This window comes from Anarhichas minor, unplaced genomic scaffold (genome assembly GCF_050575085.1).
Source record: "Anarhichas minor isolate MPS153535 unplaced genomic scaffold, ASM5057508v1 ptg000089l, whole genome shotgun sequence".
Lineage (NCBI taxonomy): Eukaryota > Metazoa > Chordata > Actinopteri > Perciformes > Anarhichadidae > Anarhichas > Anarhichas minor.
Window position 1 is genome coordinate 225,001 of NW_027466535.1, and position 25,391 is coordinate 250,391.

Genomic DNA, 25,391 nt, shown 5'->3' on the forward strand with positions numbered 1-25,391 from the left:
GTAGCATCAAAGGCAAAGAACGGAGCTGGACTCAAAAGTGAAGAGTCCATGGATCAGGAAGCCTATGATGGTACGGCTGAAGATCTGAACTGTAAGAACAGAGTCCTGACGTTCTCCCTCGATCAGGACCACAAAAACGATCTGCTTGAGCAAGATGAACTCAAAATGGCCGCCACTCTTCCTGCAGACAGAGTTGACTCAAAGCCATCTAATCTGAAGTTCTCTCTGTTACCAGACGGAGGCGCTGAGAAGAAACCACAGCAACTGGAGCTGCCAGTCAAGGTGGAGGAGACCAAGACGGAGACGGGTGTGGACGTCTACCCTCACAGCTCTGAATTCAAACATGGAAAGTTCTTCTCCTACCGGGTCAAGTCAGAAACCCTGGTGACCAAAGCAGAGCATTTACACTACCCTGTCAAACCAGAAACCCTGGAGACCAAACCTGAAGATCTAAGCCCCCCCATGAAGGCTGAGCGCTCAGACCGTAACCCTGAAGTCCTCCAGTTTGCAGCCTACTCAGATGGCGCCGAAATCAAACCCGAAGCAAAACCGGTAACTCTCAGGTTTTCTCCTTATCCAGACGGGGCTAAGCTTAAGACCGAGTCAGAGCCAGAGGATTTAACGGCCTTTCCTCACACTGCCATCAAGCCTGAAATCAAGCCGGAGGGTTTGGAGTTCTCCACCTACCCAGACAGCTCTGAGATCAAGCCTGAGGCCAAGCCGGAGGACCTGGACTTCTCAGCTTTCCCTGAGATCAAAGCTGAGACGAAGCAAGAGCCACTGGAGGCCGACAGTACAGTCCTGACCCCGAAGCTGGAGCAGGCCGACGGGCTGGTCGACTCCTCGGAGAGTCTGGTGGAGAAAGTCCAAGTGAAGGAGGAGCGGCCAGGTACGCCAGGTGAGAACCGTATTTAGAGGTTGATTCATATGAGAGCTCCAGCTAATGATTGTCTCATTGTTAATGTATCTATTGATGAATCATCATATCTATTCTGTAGTCAACTAGAGCAGTGCCTCTTTAGAACGTACCTGATCAGAACGTACCTCCTCCTCCTCCTCCTCCTCCTCCTCCTCAGTGTTAGTGGTAGAAGGTTACTCCAGCCACAGGTTTCCTCCTGTCTCCATGTGTGATGTTCCTGACAGCCTCCATGAGTCCAGAGAGCCGACCATCGCCCAGCTGCTCCAGGAGAAAGCTCTGTACTCCTTCTCTGAGTGGCCCAAGGTACTGTGAAGGATATAAGCTATGTCGGGTTATCTGTAAATCCTCTTTACAACAAGACGTACTACAAAGAGCTGAAGGCCAGTCTCTGTTTCCTGAAGTATGTTATGTTTATTTTATTTGATATGGACATCACAGTAGCATTAGAATTGTAACATACATTTATGCACAAAGCCCAGATGCACTGTGTTAAGTGTTTGTAGCATAGGATATACTTAAAGGGTTTTTCTAGTTTTTAATGATGTATGGCCATTAATACTCACGTTTTAAGGTTGATATTTTGTCAACATGCACACAAAAGATGTTGTATTTTCTGACCACAATATCCTCCTGCATTATAAAGAGAGGATGTAAATGAGCTGCTGGTTATTTGGAGTCCATCCAGGTTCATTCCTCTTCATTAATTTAAGCTGTCTCATAGAAACCCCTTCACGTTATTATCTGCTGTGGTGTCTCCCTGTAGGACCGGGTCATCATCAACCGTCTGGACAGCATCTGCCACGCCATCCTGAAGGGGAAGTGGCCTTCATCCAGTGAACAGTACGACTCTCCCGGCTCTGTGGTCACCAACTCCTGCCTGGCCAACAGCTTAGCCCAGCACCTCCAGCACCAGCACCTCCAGCACCAGCACCACCAGCAGCACCGAGCCAGCTTCCTCCCCACCGCCGCCTCCGGCTCCATCCCCAGTCAGCCCCGGATCCAGCAGACCAACGCGGGTCTGGGGTTCTCCATCCCCCCCCCTCTCACTAGACTCCCTAAGGTGAGAACATCCCTGTGACTGACCCGATGTATTAACCCCCTTTATTCTACATATCTATGCATCTTCATCTGTCCACATGTATCTCCACTGTCTCACGCCATGAGTCATACCAGTGGTGTCCAGTTAGCACTGCTAGTAGTGCTAGTAGTGATGATAATGCTAATTATACTAATAATAGTGCTAACAATGCTCATAGTGCTCATACATTACATTACAGTCATGTAGCAGACGCTTTTATCCAAAGCGACTTACAATAAGTGTATTCAACATATTCAAGAGAACTACTCGTCACCAGCAGTCATAAGTGCATCTCCTTTAAACAAGCATCATAGAGCATAAACCAGAGCAGAATAACAGAAACAAACTAGTATGAATACAATAAGTGGTGAGTGGAAGGCTCAGGGTAGTACTTCTTGAAGAGGTGAGTTTTCAGCCTGATGAAAGATGGGCAGCGACTCTGCTGTCCTGACGTCAGTGGGGAGTTCATTCCACCACTGTGGGGCCAGGACAGGAAACAGCCGCGACCGGGTCGATCGGCCGCAGGGACCTCTGAGCGACGGGGCAACCGATCGCCCCGAGGCAGCAGAGTGAAGAGGTCGGGCGGGGGTGTAGGGCTTGACCATGGCCTGGAGATAGGAAGGAGCTGTTCCTTTCACTGCCCTGTAGGCTAGCACCAGAGTCTTAAACTGGATGCGAGCTCTTACAGGTAGCCAGTGTAGAGAACGGAGAAGGGAAGTTGTGTGGGAGAACTTGGGGCGATTGAACACCAGGCGAGCTGCAGCTTTCTGGACAAGCTCCAGAGGTCTGATGGCCGACGCCGGGGCTCCGGCAAGTAGAGAGTTGCAGTAGTCCAGGCGGGAGATGACAAGAGCTGCAAGCACCTGCGCCGTCTCATCAGTGAGGAAGGGGCGAATCCTCCTGATGTTGTAGAGCAGGAATCTGCAGGAGCGTGTAACCGATGCAATGTTTGCTGAGAACCCAGGTTCCTCGCAGTCAGAGTTGGCGTCACCACGGTATCATCAATGGTGATGGACAGGTCTCGGTGCGGGCAACCCTTCCCCGGGAGGAACAGTAGCTCGGTTTTGTCCAGGTTGAGCTTGAGGTGGTGTGTCGTCATCCACTTCGAGATGTCAGCCAAGCACGCTGCGATGCGTGCCTCCACTTGAGTGTCACCGGGGGGAAATGACAAGACCAGCTGGGTTTCATCGGCATAACAATGGTAAGAGAAGTCATGCGAGCGAATAACAGAACCCAGAGATGTTGTGTAGAGCGAGAAGAGAAGGGGGCCCAGGACTGAGCCTTGTGAAACCCCCGTAGTCAGCATGCGTGGTTCCGACACGGCCCCCCTCCATGTCACCTGGTAGGATCGACCTGTCAGGTAGGATGCAAACAGGGAGAGTGCAGAGCCTGAGACGCCCATCCCCTCGAGGGTGGAGAGGACGAACTGGTGGTTCACAAAGGCCGCAGACAGGTCCAGGAGAATCAGGACAGAAGAGAGAGAGTTAGCTCTCGCTGCGTGAAGCGACTCTAAGTAATTTGTTGAAATTCTTTAAATGACACTTAAAATGCATGCTTTCTTTTTACAACTTATATTTATTTTATTTGTAAAAGTAAGGTTTTCTGTTTTGATTCATTTTTAAATTTAAACAGCATTTTGACCTGAATAGTCTGTATGAAATGTATACAAATAATGATTATTATTGTAATAGACAGACTGACAAGGACTCAGTGCATCATCACTTCAACTTGTCCTGTTTGTGCTTCTTCAGTCAATTAGAATAAGTTTTAAATACATAATTTATGTCACATCCTCGTAGTAACCTTTGCCTGAACAGGTTCACTCAATAATTCAAGTATATGATATAAATATATGTTATATATAGTGTATCTGTAGAGCAGGTTCTTCAGGCAGCTCTGGACACCTCTAGTTCACATTGCTTTGTTTCTCCTCTGTAAAGTTCTCCGTCTCTGTTCTGTGAATATTATACATGGTGGTATCAGATAGATAGAGGGTTTGTGTACGCAGCACAGAGCAGGGACCAGTCCGTCAGAGCTCTCAGAGCAGGGACCAGTCCGTCAGAGCTCTCAGAGCAGGGACCAGGCCATCAGAGCTCTCAGAGGTGACCGGACCAGCAGACAGCAGCTTCCAGAGAGCAGACTTTAGATAGATATGTGTGCAGGTTGTACCCAGGCCGTTGTGTTGTGTCTCAGTCCATATGTATGTTTAACAAAGCCATCATCTCTCTCCCGTTCTTGTCTTACCCCTCACCCACCCTGTCCACTCTGATAGTACATGTCGCGAGGCGGCGCATGTGGGCGCGGAGCTTGGCGCCTCACCTCCTTGCCTCTCTTACAGGAGAGACTCGTGGCTCCTCCTTACCTCCCCGAGCTCAAACGAGCGGGGGGTCGGAGGTCATTCGACTATGAGGCCGCCACCGCCAAGGTTTTATCTGGGAAATCGGCACCGTCGTGCCACACGGCCTTCTCCACGAGCTCCGGCAGTGTGCCTCCCCCGGTGGTGGCCCCGCCCTCTCATCATCACAGCGGCGCCATGTTGATTAACGGCTGGCAGGAGACAGCCATCGATCTCACCAAGTCGTCTGGTGAAATAAGCAAAAGCGTGGGGTCAGGAGACGCCGCGGTGGCTCCGGGACCCGGTCACCAGCTGCCACCGCCGCCCCCCATCACCGCACCACTGCCGGGCTCCGTGGGGATGGACATGGCCGGGATCCTGCAGGCCGGGCTCATCCATCCTGTAACGGGGCAGATAGTTAACGGAAGCCTGAGGGGAGATGACTCCCTGAGGAGGAGGAGAGGCAGGAGGAGAAACGTTGAGGCACTGTACTCTGAGTTCACCAAGAGCAGAGGACTGCACCTCCCGGAGACTCAGGTAGGTGAAGGGGGGAGGGAGGAGGGAGGAGGGAGGAGTGAAGGGTTCTTCTGATGTTCATGTTGCTTTGGGGTAGAAGTTCAATATAAAAACAGACCCGAGAGTAAAATCTTTTCACACCTCCACCTGTGTGTCTTTTCCAGCTGCAGGGCCGAGTGGAGCTGATCAGCCACTCCTCCGTCTCCTCCTCCACCTCCTCGCCGTCCCCCTCTCCTTCAGAGAGACCCGCCGGCCCCACCACTCCTTCAGAAAGACCCGCCGGCCCCCCCACTCCGTCCTCCTCCACGCCCACCCCCACCCAGACTCCTCCTCAGCCGGAGATCGTGGCCATCGACCGAGAGGCGGCCAGCAAAGGTCTGATGGAATGGCTGAGACAGAACCCGGGCTACAGCATGGACCTCCCCAGCTTCTCTCATGTGAGTGTGTGTTTCTTCTTCTGGGTTCAGAGTCACTTTTATCAGAAACCTGTTATATCGGTTCATTTTAATGGACTTATATTGTTGATGTTGTATGTTGTTCACCATCTGAACATCAAAACCCACCAATGGAAAAGCACATTTCCTTTAAACAATCATAACAAATGATTGATGTCATAATAACTGTTTTATTCTGCACTAAAGACATGTTCTAGTTCTCTCTACTTCTATTCATGATGGTTCTGTTTCATAGAGGAGCAGGACTTTATATTACAGAGAAGATCAAGACCACAGAGAGAAAACAGTGACTCTGAACCTGCTCGATGTTCAGAGGGTTGAACTAGATAATCCACCTGTTCCTCTCTGGTCATTGGAGCTCATTGCTGTAACAGATTTTCTCTCTCTCTCTGTCTCTATTTCTCTCTCTCTTGTCTTCACCGCTCAGTCTGGAGCAGGTCTTCTTCATGGCTTTGTGGAGCGTCCTAAACAGAGGAGGCATCGCTGCAAAGACCCCACCAAGCTGGACATCAACTCTCTGACGGGGGAGGAGAGAGTCCCTGTGGTCCACCGAGGAACCGGACGCAGGGTAGAACACTCACTACTGTTATTAATATACTACGTTATTATTATAGTGATTAGTTATCATACTAAGTTATTACTATAGTGATTAGTTATCATACTAAGTTATTGCTATAGTGATTAGTTATCATACTAAGTTATTACTATAGTGATTAGTTATTATACAAGTTATTATAGTAATTAGTTATTATACTAAGTTATTATAGTGATTAGTTATTATACTAAGTTATTATAGTGATTAGTTATCATACTAAGTTATTATAGTGATTAGTTATTATAATTTATTACTATAGTGATTAGTTATTATACTAAGTTATTACTATAGTGATTAGTTATTATACAAGTTATTATAGTAATTAGTTATTATACAAGTTATTATAGTGATTAGTTATTATACTAAGTTATTATAGTGATTAGTTATCATACTAAGTTATTATAGTGATTAGTTATTATAATTTATTACTATAGTGATTAGTTATTATACTAAGTTATTACTATAGTGATTAGTTATACTAAGTTATTACTATAGTGATTAGTTATTATACAAGTTATTACTATAGTGATTAGTTATTATACTAAGTTATTATAGTGATTAGTTATTATACAAGTTATTATAGTGATTAGTTATTATACTAAGTTATTACTATAGTGATTAGTTATTATACTAAGTTATTACTATAGTGATTAGTTATCATACTAAGTTATTACTATAGTGATTAGTTATCATACTAAGTTATTACTATAGTGATTAGTTATTATACAAGTTATTACTATAGTGATTAGTTATTATACTAAGTTATTATAGTGATTAGTTATCATACTAAGTTATTATAGTGATTAGTTATTATAATAAGTTATTACTATAGTGATTAGTTATTATAATAAGTTATTATAGTGATTAGTTATTATACTAAGTTATTACTATAGTGATTAGTTATTATACAAGTTATTATAGTGATTAGTTATTATACTAAGTTATTACTATAGTGATTTGTTATCATACTAAGTTATTACTATAGTGATTAGTTATCATACTAAGTTATTACTATAGTGATTAGTTATCATACTAAGTTATTACTATAGTGATTAGTTATCATACTAAGTTATTACTATAGTGATTAGTTTTTATGATACTACGGTCTTATTATCTGTACTTCTTGTCTCCTGTAGCTGGGTGGAGCGATGGCTCCGGCCATAAAGGAGCTGTCCCGGTGGCTCGATGCTAACTCAGAGTACTACGTGGCTCCAGACTGGGCTGACGTGGTCAAACACTCGGTGAGCATCAACACCACAACAACAACAACAAAAGAAACCAAAACACAGAATCATCTTTGTTCACTTCAAACATTTCACGACGTGCTTAAGAAGCATCTCACCATAACAATGTTTCCATCCTTCATATCTGAATGTGTTTATTATACGTGAAACCTTTAATACGAGGATTCATGTTTGTGATGAAACGTAACGATAACATGCGTGTGATGTCATAATGAATGGTTCTCTCGTTACCGTGATGACAAGGTTCAGCTGCTCCTCTTCCTGTTGCTATGAGACCAAATGGGTCAGCTGATCAACATGAACGTCTAATCTATCGGTCGCTGAGTCATTATTTTATTATAGAAATAGACGTGGTAATTATTCATAAAGCCTTTTATTCACCATGACGATGTCTGACTCCTCCTCCTCCTCCTCCTCCTGCAGGGTTTCCTCCCTGAGGGGAAGTTCTGTCGGATCCTCACAGAACCGGTGAACAGAGACCCGGGTTCTCGGCGCCGTGGGCGTCGTCCTCGCAGCGAGATGCCTAAGCCCCTCCTCTCCGTCTCTGACTCCGCCTCCTCCAGCCTCGGCCCCCCACTCTTCATGAACGGAGGGCTAATCGGCAGCATGGACTCCATGGTGGCCATGCAGAACCTGCGCGGCGGTCTCCACGGGATCCCCATCTCTGGCATCATGGCGGCCGGGTTCCCTCACGGCTTCTCTGCCGCCGTCCAAGGGGGCGGAGCTTCGGCAGAGGACGCCAAGAACGGGTTGAGCATGTTACCCATGATGCTTCACGGCATCCCTCACCCCCACGGCGGAGCCCTACAACAGCACGCCTTGTTCAGCGTCGGTGCGATGATGACCCACGCTCCTCCTCACCCCAGCTCCTCCTCCTCCTCTTCATCCTCCGCTTCAAAGGTCACCACCACAACCGCCCCATCGACGTCCGAGGCCGCCAGCCCTTCGTCCACCACACCGGCCGACGCCTCCTCTGGCTCCACCGGGGGGGAGGAGGAGGAGAAAGGAGACGCCAACAAGAGAGCAGAGGTCATCTCCTCCACCAGCAGGGCTCACTTAGGCTCCGCCCACCTGGGGGCCGGTAGTCACCTCACCTTTAACCCCTTCCTGATCCCCGGCATGTCCCACGGCCTGCTGTACCCTCACATGTTCTTGCCCCACGGCGGCATTATGGCGCTGCCCGCTATGCCTCCTGGTGCGCTGGAGCCGGGGAGCCCCAAGAGGAGGAGGAAGAGAGGGAGGGAGGAGGGGGAGAGAGAGGAGGAGAGAGAAAGTACAGTCAAGGCTAACGTTAGCCTCCACCCGGCCTCCACCTCCTCGTCTCCCTCCGCCCCCCCCACCTCCTCGTCTCCTTCCGCCCCCCCCACCTCCTCGTCTCCTTCCGCCCCCCCCACCTCCACTCCAGAGGAACCGGACTCCCACGGCCCTCCTGAGGAGAGAGAGGAAAGACCGGAGGAGGCGGCAGGAGAGGCAGCGGAGGAGCAGAGACAGGTGGGAGGAGAGGAGGCATAGAGTAGGAGAGACATCCACCTCCTGCTCCTCCTCAGTGTAAAGTTTGTGCCGTGTCTGTCAGTCGATGTCCATGTAAAGACTTTTATTATGACGCTGACTAAGAATAACGATGATGATGATGATTATATTCAACTTGGTTCTGTTTATATACCAAGACCCCCCCCCCCCTCCTTGTATACAAAAACAGTGTAAGAAACCATCTTCTGTGTTCTCCTCCCCTTCGTCCTGCATCCAGACTGAGACTCCTCCTCCTCAGGAGGAGAGGCGTGTTGACTGAGGAGCAGCTTCAGTAACCAATCAGAGGCTCTGGAGAGCTGAGGCTCTGACGTGTTCTTTGGAATCAGAGGAAGTTTAAGTTCTCGTTGTGTTTGGTTTCACTTCTCTCATTGTGTGACATTAAAACACTTTTATCTTCTACATGAGACTCAATCAGGAGACATCTACCCCCCCCACACATTTTAATATTTTAATCATGACTTTATTGTTATCAATGCTATGCCATTGCTGCTATAACTTCAAGTTGTTCTTCTCTCGAGAATCATAATCCAGACGTCTGAAGCAGAGAACAATCATGAGACTCATCGTTTGGTTCATCACGAGAAGATCTGAGTCACTTTGTCCCTCGAGTGAGAGGAGGAGAGGAGAGGGGAGACACCAGGAGGTCACATGACGAAGAGGAGGAGAGGAAGACTTCAGAGATGTTCTCTTGTCCAATGAAAAGGGATCATCTAGAGAGGAAGAGGAGGAGCACGGTGCCTCCTCATCTAGAGAGGAAGAGGAGGAGCACGGTGCCTCCTCATCTAGAGAGGAAGAGGAGGAGCACGGTGCCTCCTCATCTAGAGAGGAAGAGGAGGAGCACGGTGCCTCCTCATCTAGAGAGGAAGAGGAGGAGCACGGTGCCTCCTCATCTAGAGAGGAAGAGGAGGAGCACGGTGCCTCCTCATCTAGAGAGGAAGAGGAGGAGCACGGTGCCTCCTCATCTAGAGAGGAAGAGGAGGAACACGGTGCCTCCTCATCTAGAGAAGAAGGAGGAACACGGTGCCTCCTCATCTAGAGAGGAAGGAGGAACATGGTGCCTCCTCATCTAGAGAGGAAGAGGAGGAGCACGGTGGCTCCGCCTCCTCGCCTCCTTTCTTTCCCTCCGATCACTTTTATAAGTTTCTAAACGAGTCGATCTTTTTATATTTTTGCCGTTTCTTTCTTTCTTTTCTTTTTTCTCGGTTTCTCCGTTGGTGACGACATACTTGACAGAGGGGGATTGTGGGTAATCAAACAGACCGTACTGTACATTAAGCGGATCCGTTCAGAACCGGGTTCCGTGTGTTTCGGGGTTCTACGTTAAAATGTTTCCGTTTACGATGTTGGATTTCACTTTAGTTTTGTTTTCATACATGAAAACATCATTTTTGCACAAAGTCTTTTTGTGAGTGTTGACCTGTAACGTCTCGTATTTCCTTCGTGTGTGTGTGTGTGTGTGTGTGTGTGTGTGTGTGTGTGTGAGTGATGGGGGAGTGTGTGTGATGGGAGAGTGTGTGTGTGTGTGCATGCATGAGCACACCTTTAGTTGTTTCTTCGTCTGGTCCTGACTCACATTTCTTGTTAAAAACTAAACATGGTTGTTGCCTTGTCACAAGTTCGTGGCTCCGTCTAATTTATTACACTTTTTCTTTGCCAAACGTTCACCAAATATTCTTTGTGTCTTTGTTTCATGATGTTTTATTATTCCAGTAAAAGGCCTTATTTCCTATAGTTTCTATAGACCTGTGTGTCATTCCTCCTCTCGTTAACGAATCCGTCTCAAAGCACAAAGCAGACCAGTGCCTCTAAATAATGACCTCACCACGTGACATCACGTGTGTGACATCACGTGTCCCTATGACATCATCAGCTCTCATTGGATTAATCTCAACCTGAGTCGGTCGGTGTGATGTCACGATTAATAAACCTCCAGAGATGATCATTAATATTGTGAATCGTGTTGATAATCTTCAGGTTTCAGCATCGTTCTGTGATGAAGACATAAACATGAGGAGTTATTTAAAGGTTGATCGTCGTGTTTTACATTAATCTGCATGTTAATATCAGAGGAATATTCATCTTCATGATGTAAACACATCAGTAGGAATATTATCTCGTCTCTAATCACAAAAAGCTGAATATTTAGTGAACGTAAACGTGACGTTTCATTCAAATATTCCAGTTTGAAGAATGGAAACAGAATAATAACAAGTTAACTAGAACCAGCTTCATTCAGATTATAATAATGTTTATAATTATTAAACATGTCGGCGTTCAGTCTCTCAAATCTCCAACGACACGCCGCTCCTTTAATAATCCAGATCTTGGTCTGACAGCGATGCTTCTGATTGGAGGCTCAGAGGAGTCCTCAGTAGTGACATCACTTCCTGTTTCTGTGTGTGTGACTAACAGCTGGAGGTGTGTTCATGTCCCATCATGCCTCTAAATGTCGTGAAGCCGCCTCTGATCATCACGATGTATTTATTCTTCACTTCTTTACATCGTTGCTCTTGAACGTCTCCTGACAGAAAGCACGGAGAGTCCTCTGTGTTCATCTATGTGCCATACCATAATAATCCAACCCAGAGCCGTCATTGGGCCCAAGCAGCTCGTGGGATTCTCACCCAGGACCAGATGTTCATGGTGTATTTTGTGATGTTTTATTAGAAGACGACTGAGATCAGTTTCACACTTTAGTTCTTTGTGTCTTTAAATCAGAACATAACAGGATTAATTACACGTTTAGAATATTCACAATATGACGTAAAGCGGACGACCCTCGACCTCCTGGAGACGGACTGTTTAAAGTCTCTCGCTGTTCAATCCAAACATCCAAACCAGGTTTCTCCTCATAGAAAAAAGACCTTTAGAACTGATCTGGTTCCACAGAACATGAAATATTTATATCAGGTTTCTCTTATGTCGTCATGTTAGACATTAATAAACATTTTATCCTCCGATTAAAAAGATTAAAGACGTCTCAAGAGATCAGCAGCAGTGACATGAAGATGTGAATCATCCCAGTTTGTGTCTGTGGAACCAGTTCAGCCTGATGATGACGATGATGTAAAGAGCTGCTCCTGAGGTTCTGTGGTGGGTTTTTATCTTTGGTTTCTTATTTGTAACTATAGCTCTGTATCCCATGTGAGTCTCAACATGGTCTGTGATCTTTTATGGTGCAATAAAAGATGACTTTCAACCTCCTCTGTTCACGTGACTCCTTCATTCAGCTCTGCTCTCTGCACAGAGCTTCAGATTCAGACCTGGTTCAGTACACCTGTGTATAAATACTTCTCTCCATGTGCTTATTAGAACAAAGACTTGGGCCTACCTGGCTGCAGGATAGTCAGCAGCCTGATTAGAGTTCAAGATAACACCAAGCTCCAGGAGACGCTAAGTCGCACATACGTGTGAATTTTCGTCCAAAGCTCAACACAGATCTCATTGGACGAGGGCCATAGGCACCGCAGCGGACTTCCTGTTCTACGGCCTGACGTCACAGCATCTATAAAAACCAGCGTCGCCTCCAACTCGCCGTTCCGTCTGACTCGCGTTGGTGTAAGGAGGCAAAACAAACGTTTGTTGCTTTTAAAAGAACCTAGGTCATAGTCTTAACTTCACTGGACGAATAGAATTGAACGGATAACTTCTATGCCCCGTTCTCTCCCCGTTAACGTTGACATTTTGCCGGTCATAAGGAAGAAGAATTACCTTAAATTTCCGAGGAGAAAACTGCCACACAGAGTTTATCTGTGTGGCACCAGGAAGAAACCCATCGACCGCTACAAAGTCGTCTCACAGTAAGAGGCTTGGTGTCTGGGCAGAGTTATAGTGTGTTTATTACCTTGTTTGTTTTGTTTTAAGTTTACTGTATTGTTATAACGTGTTGTTGTGTGTGCTCACGGACCGCCGAGTATCTTTAGTGCCGTGCAGGAATTACTGTATTTTATACTGCTGCAACCGTGTTGTGATAGATCACCGCGAGGGAGGTTGGGAATTGTGACTTTATGAGTAAAAGCAATCCGAATGCTGGCCGAAAAACGGCGCAAAATTTCTCCATTCACTTGAATGGGGTTTCGGTGTGAAGAGAGCAAAAAAACACTGAACTTTGGGCCCATATTGACTAGCCGTACATTAATGTAGAAAAATTATTTGAAGTTTAAAACGTGTATTGCACGGAATGTTCAGCGCTAGAGTGATGACATCACTGCCAGAGTGGAGCAGAGCATGAAAAGTATTCTGTGATTTCCCACAATTTTTACTCTTTTTAAACCATTTTTGGTCAAAAAGCATGTGGTCGCTCGCATGTGTCTGTGGAATCCAACAGACTTACACATTTGGCTCAAAGAGCCGCAGAGCGACATGAACTCCAACCAACTGCTCCATTAGACTCCATGTTAAATCTCACCACTCATTTCTCAAAGAAAGCAGACGGTACCAATTTTGTCTATTGCTCTAGAGCTCACATTATTAACACCACAAACATAAAAAAACACATCAACGCGTTCGGCAGAGTCTTATCTTTCTCTCGGTATCCATATGTTGTTGATTGGACTCATGGTTTTGGTATAGGGGGCAGAGGTTTGATGGGTAGTTTTGTTGAAAATCACTGTATAGTCTGACCTTTCTTAATTAGTCTGCCTCTAACACCCAGGTGCTCCAATCTCCATGGCAACCAGTGACACACATGCACGGAATTAAATACAGACGAGGGGAGCGTCAGCTCCACGTCTTTAATCAGATGAGAGGAGCGACAGCTCCACGTCTTTAATCAGACGAGAGGAGCGACAGCTCCACGTCTTTAATCAGACGAGAGGAGCGACAGCTCCACGTCTTTAATCAGATGAGAGGAGCGACAGCTCCACGTCTTTAATCAGACGAGAGGAGCGACAGCTCCACGTCTTTAATCAGACGAGAGGAGCGACAGCTCCACATCTTTAATCAGACGAGAGGTATGTCATTTGCCCCAATCACCGTGGTAAACAGTGACACACATAGTCATGCGCTGTCAACTATGTGTTTTCTATGAAGCAAAAGCTGCTTCCAAGTTCAAGACTGTCCATCACAAATACAAGAGTATGAATCTAAAATGCAGAAAAGAGAGAAGCGATATCTCAATTGAACCTCAATCATACATCTTACTACTGGTAACATCGGCGTCTATATATATTGCAACGTCTTCGGGCAGTAGCAGCCACACTGTCAAAATTTCTTGCGAAATCTTCTAGTTAATATACTTATTATAATAAACTTATTACAGTTTATGCATCCTGCAAATCTACATTTAGCTTTCTATTGACTCTGACAGGAAGAATCATGACGATAGGAGAGAAAATATTCAGTCTGCTGATCTATAATTCTATATTCTATAAATGAAATGAATGTAAGTAAAACTGCAGCATCAACATTTACATTTATTAAAACATACATTCGTGCATGGAATAAAATCCATTCACTCATAGAATTATTGATGAATATAAACAGACAGTTTTGTTTACTGCAGCGTTAACAGATAATATCACATCACATATTAATGAAAAACTAAATATAAGATGTGATTTAAACGTTTTACTGTAAGGTTTCTGTTTCTGTTCTGATAAAATACAACATCAAACATTCAAAAACAGAACTTTAATGAGTCGATTATTAAAATCACTTCATGTGTAAAGTGACGTGTTTTTTGGAGTCTCTTGGAGAAGAAGAAGACAAAGACAGGAAACATGATTCATTTGTACAAACTTTGTTAAATTAAATCGTTTTAATGAGACAGAAAAGAGACCTGAAGGACACTCACTCAATGTGAGACACCTTTAACCTCATCTGTACTGCGAGGACTCGTCAGTTAAACTTTCTCTTCATGAAACTGATCCAGAGTCTGTTTTGACTTTGACATTCAGAAACTTGTCCTGTGAGTTTGTAGAGAGACATTCTTTGTCTTGTCATTGTCCTAATGTGGAAGTAGTGAACCAGATTCTGGTGGACAGTAGTTTGTTTGAACAGATGTGCAAAGTGGACACATGATGAACAGTCCGTGTGTCCTGATGTCCAGGCGTCAATGTGTCCATGTCCAGGTGGCCGTCTCGTCCTCACACGTCCTCGTGCTCTGCGTCCCCGTCTGTTGTTGAGTTTCCAGCGTTGTCGTTGGCGAGCAGCCGTTGTCGTTTTCTCTCCCTCTTCCTTCCCAGTCCTCCTTTTTTATTCTGTCTTCTTTCTGTTTAAAAGAAGAAAATATTTCAGTTTCGTTTTAGTCTTCAAACATCTGTGTTTGTTTCCAGATGTTTAACCAATCATTCATCATTTACAAACAGAGCTCATGCAGAACAGTGACGTCTTTCTGACTGAGAGACTCTTTCATTACTATAACGCATTGCAGACACATCGGGAGGTCGGCAGTTCGATCCTCGGCTCCTCCGGTCCACATGTTGAAGTGTCCTAATAATCAGTTCAGAGTGACTCTGAAGTCGGTGTTTGATGGAGACGATGAATGTTGACCTAAAAGACTCTCTGTCCACTTCCTGTCTGTTTCCATACGTCCCTTTGCCACAAGATTTCTCAGCATTACCCATGATGCAGGACAGACAGGAAGTGAGAAGCGTAACCTGGGCAGAGATGGTGAAGCATCAGCTGATCACCTGGTCAGTAGACTAAAGTGATGTAACACTGACGCCCCCTGCAGGTCACTGACTCACCAGCTGCTGGTTCTTTTATGACCTGGAATCTGATTCTTCTTTTTTTGTGTTAATGTTGCGTCAACTGTCAGAATCGTGTGCTGACCTGGATCAGAGTTCACCTTCTGGACCTCGAAACCCCTTAAAACAGACCAGAACCTGAGAATCAAACAGCTGGTCTGCACCTTTACACACAAACAACCAAGCCAGGAGGAAGAACTCCGTCCATCGATCGTCCATATTTAAATTACTGTGAAGGATAATGTGGAGTGATGGTGCAGGGTCCTGGTCTGAGTCCAGATCTGAGGAGTGTCAGTGAAGTATTCTGGGAGATGGATCTCTGCTTTCAGAACACACAGATCAGGTTTAATGTCGTTTAAAGAGAGCTCAACGTGAGCAGGTTTGAGGGAATGTTAAGATATTTCACATAAGACTGAGACACATTCATATTTCTCTGATCTGTCTTGTGCTGTTACAGCAGAAAAATGTGCTTTTAATGTTGAGCGATGGAGAAGAGAGTTTTAGTATCTTTGGCTCCGGTTTAAAAGTGGAATGATTTTCTGTTATGTACAAAGACCTGAGGTTGGTTCAGAGTTTGGTTGGACATCAGAGAAGTGGATGGCCGCAGAGTCATGCCGAAAAATTAGTTTCTGAAAAGTGCATTCTACGACACGTTACCACGCTAAACGTCTCACTCGAACCCCAAATGGGGCTCGCTCGTCACCAGAAGGAAAGTGTTTAAACCAAATGTTATTGCACTTTTGTTCAAATAGCAGTACTTTTAAAATAAAAGTGCGCAATACACTACTTTTGAATTCATTATTGAATTTTGCGCATAACAATGCGATTAATCGCAATTAAAATTTGTAATCGTTGCCCACCACTAATATATATATATATCAGTGGTGGGCCGTCAGGGCCTTCAAGGCCTTCTCTGCTGGCCTAAACAGAATCACAACGTTATAGCTATTTTATAATTTAATAATTTTTCATAAATACACTACATGTATTATATAATTTCCCCATTATCTTATGTTCTCATAGAACAGCTACTGTCTTCCTCAGTTGCTCTGCTTCCAGTGCAGCTTGTTTTAAGTAGAGCTTTTATCCAATCAGATCTCACCTCTGTGTCTCTAGGTAAGAACAGAGGCCTGCAGACTCACAAGTGCATCCATGTGCAGTTTAAGTGAATGGGGACGATATTGTTGATTGTCATAGTGTTCAACCAATCAGATCTTTAGTTTGACATGTTGGGCGTATTCTTTGACGTGTCAGAGCTGCTAGCTGGTCTACAAGTACGTGATTGGTCAGTGGGCTAGCCTGACATGTTGGGCGGTGACAATCCCAATATCTGCTGCCTCTGTCGAGCGGACATTTTCAGCCTCAAACGCATTAAAACGTATTCAAGAAATACAACTGGGGAGGCTCGACTGTCTTCACTGGCGTCCATGAATGGAGAAGGACTTCTTACTGGAACTAAAACACACGGATGTACTGAACAACCGTGAGATTAAACTCTTTATTAACAAAGAAAGGAGGACTTTGTCTTTAAATAGTGAACAGCAGCTCTGGTAAGTCAACTGCTCTTGTTTTTACATCTGCAGCAGCTTTAAGATGCTTGTTTATATATTATTATTTGTACAACTTGTTTTTATGAAGATGGATTTTTGTTTGGTTTAATATGTGATAGGAACTATTGTTACGTCCAATGTTGCTCTGGGGACATATTTAGCCGGTGCCAGTGTTGTCAACTTGGCGACTTTCTCGCTAAATCTGGCGACTTTCCAAACCCTCATGGAGACTTTCTTTGTCAAAAGCTTTTTTGTCAAAAGCAATAACTGAAAACTCATGCTTAAGTAAAGACAAATTATGAATTCATCTATCGATCTATCTGATGACCACCAGTCATGGCGTCGTACCAACAGCTCTTCATCTGCTGAAACAATCGTTTACAGTTCGTTCACTATTTAAAACACGATGTGATCAGTTCTGTCCTCGTTTGTCTTCATTTAGAATATTAATAATAATATTAATAATATCAGTTAACTATCAGCTACCAGCAGAGAATCGGAGAATAACAGGGTTCTGATCTGGTTTCCTCATCAGCCCAACATTAGTTAGTGTTATGAATGATATGATATATAATAATACACGTCTGTGAGTGACCTGGATAAAGATATAGACGCTGGTTAAAAGGTAAAAACGATGCTCTTGTGTTTTTTAAACATCCTCCAGAAGAACTTCTGCTTCATTCTCTGAGACAGAATTCCTTTTTTATCACGTAAACAAAGCTTTTCTCTTCTTCTTCTTCTTCTTCTCTTGTTTCTTCATCCTCAGCTCACCAAGACGAGTTTCCTTCTTGGTTGAATTCCAGAAGTAAAGTTGGGACCAACACCAACGATTCACAGGTTTCCGTGGATCCGGGTTATACCTGGACCTGGTCTTGCCTCCTGCCGTGGTTCTGTCATATGCATTGAATGAATGTAACTCTGTAATGTTGTTCATTCTGTACACATGACATCTATCACACGTCTGTCCATCCTGGGAGAGGATCCTCCTCTGTTGTTCTCCCACAGGTCTCTTCCTCTTTTCTCCGCGTTAAAGGGTTTTTGGGAGTGTTTCCTGTTCTGATGTGAGCGTCCTGGGACAGAGGACGTCACATGTGTACAGACTGTAAAGCCCTCTGAGGCCAATTTGTGATTTGTGATTATGGGCGATACAAATATAAAGTGAATTGAATTCAGAGAGAGTTATGTTTCCTCTGGTTGTCTATCTGAAACATGTGGATGGACATAAAGAATATGCTCACATCCATCTCATCATTGTGTCGCTGTAACTGTCCTCCTCAAGGGTCTCAAAGTGACATGTTGATTTGGAGCCAGCTCCTCTTCGTAGCCGCCGGTGTGGAGAACCTGATCCCCGGCTGGAGGTCGGTCACATGGCCGTCTGGTTGTTTATCCGGCGTGTCGTCGTGATGAGTGTTTACAGTTACATGAACACGCCATGATGCCTCGCCGTCATCTGCCCTTCATTACACATGAGAGCTTTTTTAAAGCCCCCTCTTGTCTCCTCTCCTTATCCTCTCCTTGAAATCAATCAGCTCTTCCTGTCCTGAGACGACTGTTCTCTGTACGGTAGTGTTCACATGTTTGAACCGTAAGAGAAGGAAACAGGACAGAAGGATGAATCCAGGGCACACATCTACATGTACTGTATACAACTGTTTATGAGTTTATCTGGACGTAGAGGGGACGAGAGGGAATCTCAGGTGTCACAGGAACAAAGCAAACATTTGAACTAAATGTCATTATTCTTGTAGTTTTTACAGGTATGAACAAAATAAAGCTCTGCATCATCAACAAAGATGTTGAGTTTCAATCAAAAAGAGGACTTTCTGTCTGAACGATCAATGAGATCATCAGCTGGTCCGACTGCTCTGATTGTAGGGTCTTACGGTTGATGTTTAGGGCTCCGTAGATCTCCGATCCTTTAACCCTTTAAGTCTCAGTCACATCTCTGAGGTCGTCTGATCTAAGCGTTATGATCAACACTCAGTCTGAAATGTTACGCAGTCTTGATCAATTTGTGCCCAAAGCAGGATTTTTAGCTGGTGCCTCTGCTATCTCAATCACCAGACAAGTCTTCGAGGTCTTCTAAAGGTCCTCATTTCATTGGACAGACAAGTATTCATGAGGTCTTCTCAGGGACTGATGGACTGATGGTTGTCATGCAGAATAATTCTCTGAGGACAAAAGACGCCTGCAAGTTGTAAAACAATAGAAGTGAAGTGACGAGGCATCTTTATTACATTCAGTACTTGAAAACCGCGAATACAATGAGCCTGTGAGCGCACTGTGTCTAAGTTCTTGATGGTCTGATAAAAGGTTTTGGTACAATGAAGAGACCCAATCCAGCCCAAAAGAATCAGTCACACTAACTAACTGTGAACCTCGTGAAAATGCCAGGAATCCACCTAGAAACATACTTTCCCCACTTTCTGCCCACAGCGCTGAGGGAAAGCAGGAACAATGTCGCGGCTGGCTTTCACTCCGAGCCGCCTCTAAATTACACGAAGGACGTCGAAGGCGTGAACGTGAGAAAAGAAGAGTTGGTGTGCAGAGAGCTCCTTGTTCTCTAATGAATACCTGTTGTCCACGGCTTTAGTTTCCCAGAGGCTACGTCTGCAGCGGGAACTTAATGTCTGTGATACTCAGGAAACAGCTCTTCAGCTGTGTCTGTGTTGTCTTATAGCTCACTGGAAGCTCCACTCAGATCCATGTGCTGCTGCTCAGACTGGATACTGAAGAGTCCGATGAAATGTAGAGGACCTCCCTCTCTGTCAGACGGGATCAAGCAGACTGGTCGGTGGATATAAAATGTTCTTTGCAATGTAATCCACTTCCATATATTAAAACCATCTGCCCTCAACGAATATGACAGAAATATTGAGTAGTAAAATGGAAATGCCGAATAGCCGAATGTATTTGTTAAGTGCATTTTAAACTACTGGGATAAAAATCAAGTGTTCCTGTGAAACGAGGTTTTATGTGTTTGTAACCTAATAAACACAGTCGGATGCTTCATTGTTACAACTACAGGATAAAGACATGGGAGAATAATCCCTCACGATTGGATCCATTCTGACAGTAACAAGGGTTAACTCACACTTGTAAAAATGAGAATAAACCTTGACGAGTTAATTTAAAACAGTGAAAATAGACGTAAACTCATCTGCTTAATGTGCTAAAGGAACCAAGACAATCAGGACTTTAAGACTTTGTTTGTGGAGTTTTATCAGGAGAATTTATGACGCAGTGCACACTTCATGTAAGTTTATTGTTCCTGAATATAAAGAATCTGTGTGGAACAACAGGACAGTTTGGAGGTAGGAAGCAGGATTCATATTGATTCATATCAGTATGATTAATTGGTAACGTATCTGAATACAGTTGAGCCTCCAAAGACACTCTGGTCCAACAGGACATCAGTCAATAAACGCTGCTTAGACCTGTGGCCATGAGGTGTTCTGGTTCTTTAACCTGTTAGTGGCTGCCAGCTGTAATTGACCCTGTCAGGCTTCAGGAGGAACTAGTTCCAAGAGGAACCAATGGAGTCCAGAATCAACAGTCAGGTATCAGAAGGACTACAGTCTCTGTGGAAAGAAGTCCCTTTGGATGTCTTGTAGAGCGGTGGTTCCCAACGCTTTGGCTTGTGACCACAGACCGTTTATAAGAAGTGGACGTCGTTATGGTGACGTCTCTCTTTGGTTTCAGGATGTTTTGAAGCTTCCAGTTAGGCGTTTTGGCCGTCGCCATCTTGTTTCTTTGCAACCATAAAGTAAGTGACCATATCTGGACTGAGAAGGAGTGACGTAGAGACGCCGTACACGTCTCTGGTAGAGACCTGTCAATCACTGTGTAGCCCCGCTATCAGTCGGACTCTGGGAGATTATCACCACCATCAATACAACTAATAAGATCGACTTCAACAGAAAACACGTGTCTGTACCTGGAAAGGTCTATAGAGAAATATGAACCTCAGAAGAGCCATAAGTTTGACTTATTGACATGTGGGCAGAAGATGTAGAATGACACATGTGATTTGTTCTTTATTCTCTGATGCTGGCTGAGTTTAATACAGTGATATATGCCAGCAGCTGAGTTCTGGGGTTCTGATGGATAAAACAGACTCTGGTCTCTTATCTATGTTTTTATGACCTAAATACCACAAAGACTTTTCTAAATCCTTTTGAATTGTTGATTGGAAGCCCAAAGAATCGACCCCTCGCAGGTGCACGGAGCCTTAACGCTTATTAATACTTAATACGATGAGAGGGTCAACATGCCCCCAGTTATTACCATCCTGCACTCCTGTAACCTTCTGCCATATTATCAGACATGAGTCATCATCAGCGATCCTCTAGGGCAGGGGTCTCAAACTCATCTTCACTCTGGGCCACATCAGCATCACGGTCGCCCTCAAAGGGCCGGTTGTAACTGTAAGAATGTGTAAATGTAACTCCTCCTAACATATTGGTAAATAACTGTCTCTGCATTTGATTATTGTTTATTCAAGTGTAAAAATATATTTAAGCACATTTCTGTTATAACTTAAATCTTTTTAATTTAGGGTTAAGAAACCCACATTACTCTATCAAAGATCAAACTATTAAAGAAAATAACAAATATCACATATTACAAATATCATCAAACACAAGTTATTACAATAACTTTGTTCAAAGCTTAAAATCCTTTCAAGGGTGCGTTTGCACAATCCCACGTGAAGTATTTCATGTGTTTTAAAGCCACGTTTAAAGTAGTCTTCAATGTACTCACAATACATTTCATGTCTAATGTACAGTAATGTACAGTAATGTACAGTAACCAGTCAAAGAGCTGCTTCTGTGACTGTTGTGTTCAAGTATCTCAAAATTATGACTTTCTATCTCATAACTTAGACTATGGGGATATTTTTATTATCAAGTCTAACTTAAAATTTTTTTTTTTTAACTTAAAAATAAAAAATACGAAGCACAGCAGAACCACAGCACCAGAACACCAGTAGAACCAGCACAACCACAGCACAACCAGCAGAACCACAGCAGAACCACAACAGAACCAGCACAACCACAGCAGAACCACAGCACAACCAGCAAAACCACAGCACAACCACAGCACAACCACAACAGAACCAGCACAACCACAGCACAACCAACAGAACCACAACAGAACCAGCACAACCACAGCACAACCACAACAAAACCAGCAGAAGCACAGCACAACCAGCTGAACCACAACAGAACCAGGTGACCTGTGTTTACCGACCCGATGGGATGAACAGCATTAAAACCAAAATGTACCGACAAACAAGATGTTCCTGAACTATAAACTAAAGTCTCAGTGACGTATTTCCTGCTGGATTATGATCAGAGTTTAGAACACAACACAAATACTTAGTTAGGTTTCGTGAAAAATTGTAGTTTCTTACGTTATTTAAGTTACAGACGTAAAATGAAATAAGTAGAAGAAGAAGAAGAAGAGGAAGCAGAAGAAGAAGAGGAAGAAGAAGAAGAAGAGTAAGCAGAAGAAGAAGAGGAAGCAGAAGAAGAAGAGGAAGAAGAAGAAGAGGAAGAAGAAGAAGAGGAAGCAGAAGAGGAAGCAGAAGACGAAGAGGAAGCGAAGCAGAAGAAGAGGAAGAAGAAGAAGAAGAGGAAGCAGAAGAAGAAGAGGAAGCAGAAGACGAGGAAGCAGAAGAAGAAGAGGAAGGAGAAGAAGAAGAGGAAGAAGAAGACTAAGAGGAAGCAGAATAAGAAGAGGAAGCAGAAGATGAAGAGGAAGCGAAGCAGAAGAAGAGGAAGCAGAAGAAGAAGAGGAAGCAGAAGAAGAAGAGGAAGAAGAAGAGGAAGAAGAAAACGAAGAGGAAGCAGAAGAAGAAGAAGAAGAGGAAGCAGAAGAAGAAGAGGAAGAAGAAGAAGAAGAGGAAGCAGAAGAAGAAGAGGAAGCAGAAGAAGAAGAAGAAGAGGAAGCAGAAGAAGAAGAGGAAGCAGAAGAAGAAGAGGAAGAAGAAGAAGAAGAGGAAGAGGAAGCAGAAGAAGAAGAGGAAGCAGAAGAAGAAGAAAAGGAAGAAGAAGAAGAAGAGGAAGCAGAAGAAGAAGAAGAGGAAGAAGAAGAAGAAGAGGAAGCAGAAGAAGCTTCCTCCCTTCTGCTCCTCAAAGGGAAGCTGTTAAATAGGACGAGCACATGTTGGAACCTGTTTCTGAGCTTTGGTTTCTTCTTCTTGTGTTTCCTACTTAGCTTCATAAACAGAAGAAAAAGACGTTTTAGAAAGACAAGTAATGACCATGACCTCTTCTCACCTGTAGGACACGTCTTCTTCATCCTGCACCTCTGCGTCTCGCTGTGGGACGGACAGAGCGACGCCGTTTTCTCCTCAGGCGTTCCCCAGGTCTGCCCGACCCCCCGGGTCCTGGTCTGCTGGGTCCTGTTCTGCCGGCCCCACCTGAAGCCGCAGGTGACACCGTCACGGAGACAGACGCTCCAGTCGCTCCACACCCCCAACGGAGCCAGGAGACAGTCCTCTAAGAGACGGGAGGACAAAGATCTGTCAGATTCTACTTTGCATCTGAGGAGAAGAGGACTGAAGACGGTCAAGATAAAGAAGATTAAAGAATAAAGTCGTCTTCAGATCAAGATGAACTCCAGCTGAAGCATCAACACGTGTGACGTTACTCTGACTAGTGATGTCATCCACTAAATACATCGCCGCAGGTTTTTCCACGCGGTTCCGCAACGGAAAACAAACGTGCAGCTTCGGCCAAGAACGGAGCAACAAATCAGTGTCACATTTTTTTTTTGGGGATCTGCAGCGACTGTTTGCTGGAGTTGTACCAACAGTCCGACATGGAAACCTCAACACGGGCCATGAAAACCAGATGTGGTCTCACGCTGCCAAGGAGCTCCAGTAGCTGCAGATGTGCAGGTGGAGCAGTGATGACGGAGATCTGCTAAATATCTCACTCTACTCACAACGACACTCAACTTCTGTGAAGACTTTAAACCGGAGTCATGTGTTCCAGAGTTTGGGTCCGTGTTCAAATAAATGAATAATGTGTGTCCACAGAAACTCTGAAGAAAACATTCAATGTCAATAAATCGTCCTGAAGGCAGAAGTTTCAGAAGCTTTTCACAGTTTTAAATGTTTGTTGTGAATCACATTTTAGACTCAAATCCTCCTGATGCCTGACAATGAGCACGAAGTGATTCCCTTTGTGTATATATATATACATACTGTTTATACAATAGTGCAGAAACACGTCTGCTGCTGCTTTCAGCAGCGTTACATCATCTCTCATCACTAACTACCTTCTGCTCACCTGGATGAGCTGTGAAGCTGCTGCAGGATTGTGTGGAGGAAGAAGAGACGCACATTACTGACGGTGGAAACATTTCTTATTCACGTATCCTTCCTCTGAAGGTCTGGACTCACCGAGGCAGTCCGTCAGGTGGACCACGGTTCCCGCCGGGCAGCGCCTCAGACACTTCCCTTTGTGCAGCAGGAAGTCGGGTCGACACCTGGTGCAGAAGTCTCGGCTGAAGCAGAGCTCACAGTCCAGAGAGCGACACTCTGAGACGGGAAGAGACGGTCTGAGTCAATGCAGGAGGACACTACAGGATAGAGCTGGAGTCCACCTGGTGCATTGTGGGAGAATGCTGCACAGAACCACCAGTCCAAAAGAACTTAATGTGATGTACAGGAACTAAGAGTCAGTTTGAACTGACTGAGTGAGGTGAACTGGTTTCAGACAAGAACTTATAACTCTGATATTATCTGCAGGTAGAAGAGCTGACGAGTTTATTTGAGATAAAGAAACTTTTAGTGAAACAAAAACATTCATTTTTTGGACTGAATTAAGAAAGTTAGTCTGTGTAAACTGTGTTCATGGTTTCTGTCTGTTGTGAGTCAACTTGTAAATTATTTCTCCTTTACTCTTAAGGGACAGAGAGAGACAGACAGAGACAGAGAGAGACAGACTCAGAGAGAGACAGAGAGACAGACAGAAATACAGACAGAGACACAGAGAGAGAGAGAGAGAGAGACAGAGAGAGATAGAGAGGGATAGAGACAGACAGAGATAGATAGAGAGAGAGAGACAGACAGATAGAGACAGACAGAGAGACAGAGGAGTCATGCAGTCATCAAGTGTTTCTGTGAACACGTACGTACTCATGCAGCGGTTGATGTCCTTCCCTCTCTGTCCATAGTGTCCTGTAGGACAGGCAGACAGACAGGTTCCGTGGTGAGACATCCCGTCTCTCTGCAGGAGCAGGAAGAGTCGATCGGGGCAACGCACACAGCCGTTGTCACGGGAACACTCCAGACAGCTGCAACAGTCGTCTGATGTCTCTCTGTGAGCTGAAGGAGACGGCAGAGGGCCGGTTAGGACACAAGGACACAAGGACAAATGGAAATAAAAGAAGAGGAGGGTGACAACAAGAGAGAAAGAGAGTGAGAGCTTTGAGGAAGGCTGACAGGCCTGATGACGCTAGAGGAG

The 25,391-nt window shown here is 44.7% G+C and overlaps 2 protein-coding genes across 10 annotated transcripts in view; one reads left to right on the plus strand and one right to left on the minus strand.

Annotated features, from left to right (window-relative positions):
- Positions 1-11,875, plus strand: part of chd6 (chromodomain helicase DNA binding protein 6) — a 73,709-nt gene extending 61,834 nt beyond the window's left edge. For 7 of the 9 annotated variants that reach the window (XM_076082059.1, XM_076082060.1, XM_076082062.1 and 4 more), the window contains 8 exons: positions 1-898; positions 1,077-1,222; positions 1,683-1,979; positions 4,270-4,869; positions 5,013-5,285; positions 5,731-5,871; positions 7,035-7,139; positions 7,566-11,875. The exon at positions 1-898 is cut by the window's left edge and continues 464 nt beyond it. In XM_076082059.1, coding sequence (XP_075938174.1) covers positions 1-898; positions 1,077-1,222; positions 1,683-1,979; positions 4,270-4,869; positions 5,013-5,285; positions 5,731-5,871; positions 7,035-7,139; positions 7,566-8,654 — 3,549 coding nt within the window. In that variant the 3' untranslated portion in view covers positions 8,655-11,875. The remainder of the gene's footprint in view (positions 899-1,076; positions 1,223-1,682; positions 1,980-4,269; positions 4,870-5,012; positions 5,286-5,730; positions 5,872-7,034; positions 7,140-7,565) is intronic. The other 2 variants (XM_076082064.1, XM_076082066.1) reach the window with 2 other exon arrangements.
- Positions 11,876-14,758: 2,883 nt separating this feature from the next.
- The window catches only part of rspo4 (R-spondin 4), a 52,628-nt gene continuing 41,995 nt past the window's right edge, over positions 14,759-25,391 (minus strand). Inside the window, exons 2-5 of the mRNA XM_076082070.1 lie at positions 25,064-25,252; positions 24,326-24,463; positions 23,196-23,417; positions 14,759-14,883 (exon numbers count right to left, since the gene is read on the minus strand). Coding sequence (XP_075938185.1) covers positions 14,759-14,883; positions 23,196-23,417; positions 24,326-24,463; positions 25,064-25,252 — 674 coding nt within the window. The remainder of the gene's footprint in view (positions 14,884-23,195; positions 23,418-24,325; positions 24,464-25,063; positions 25,253-25,391) is intronic.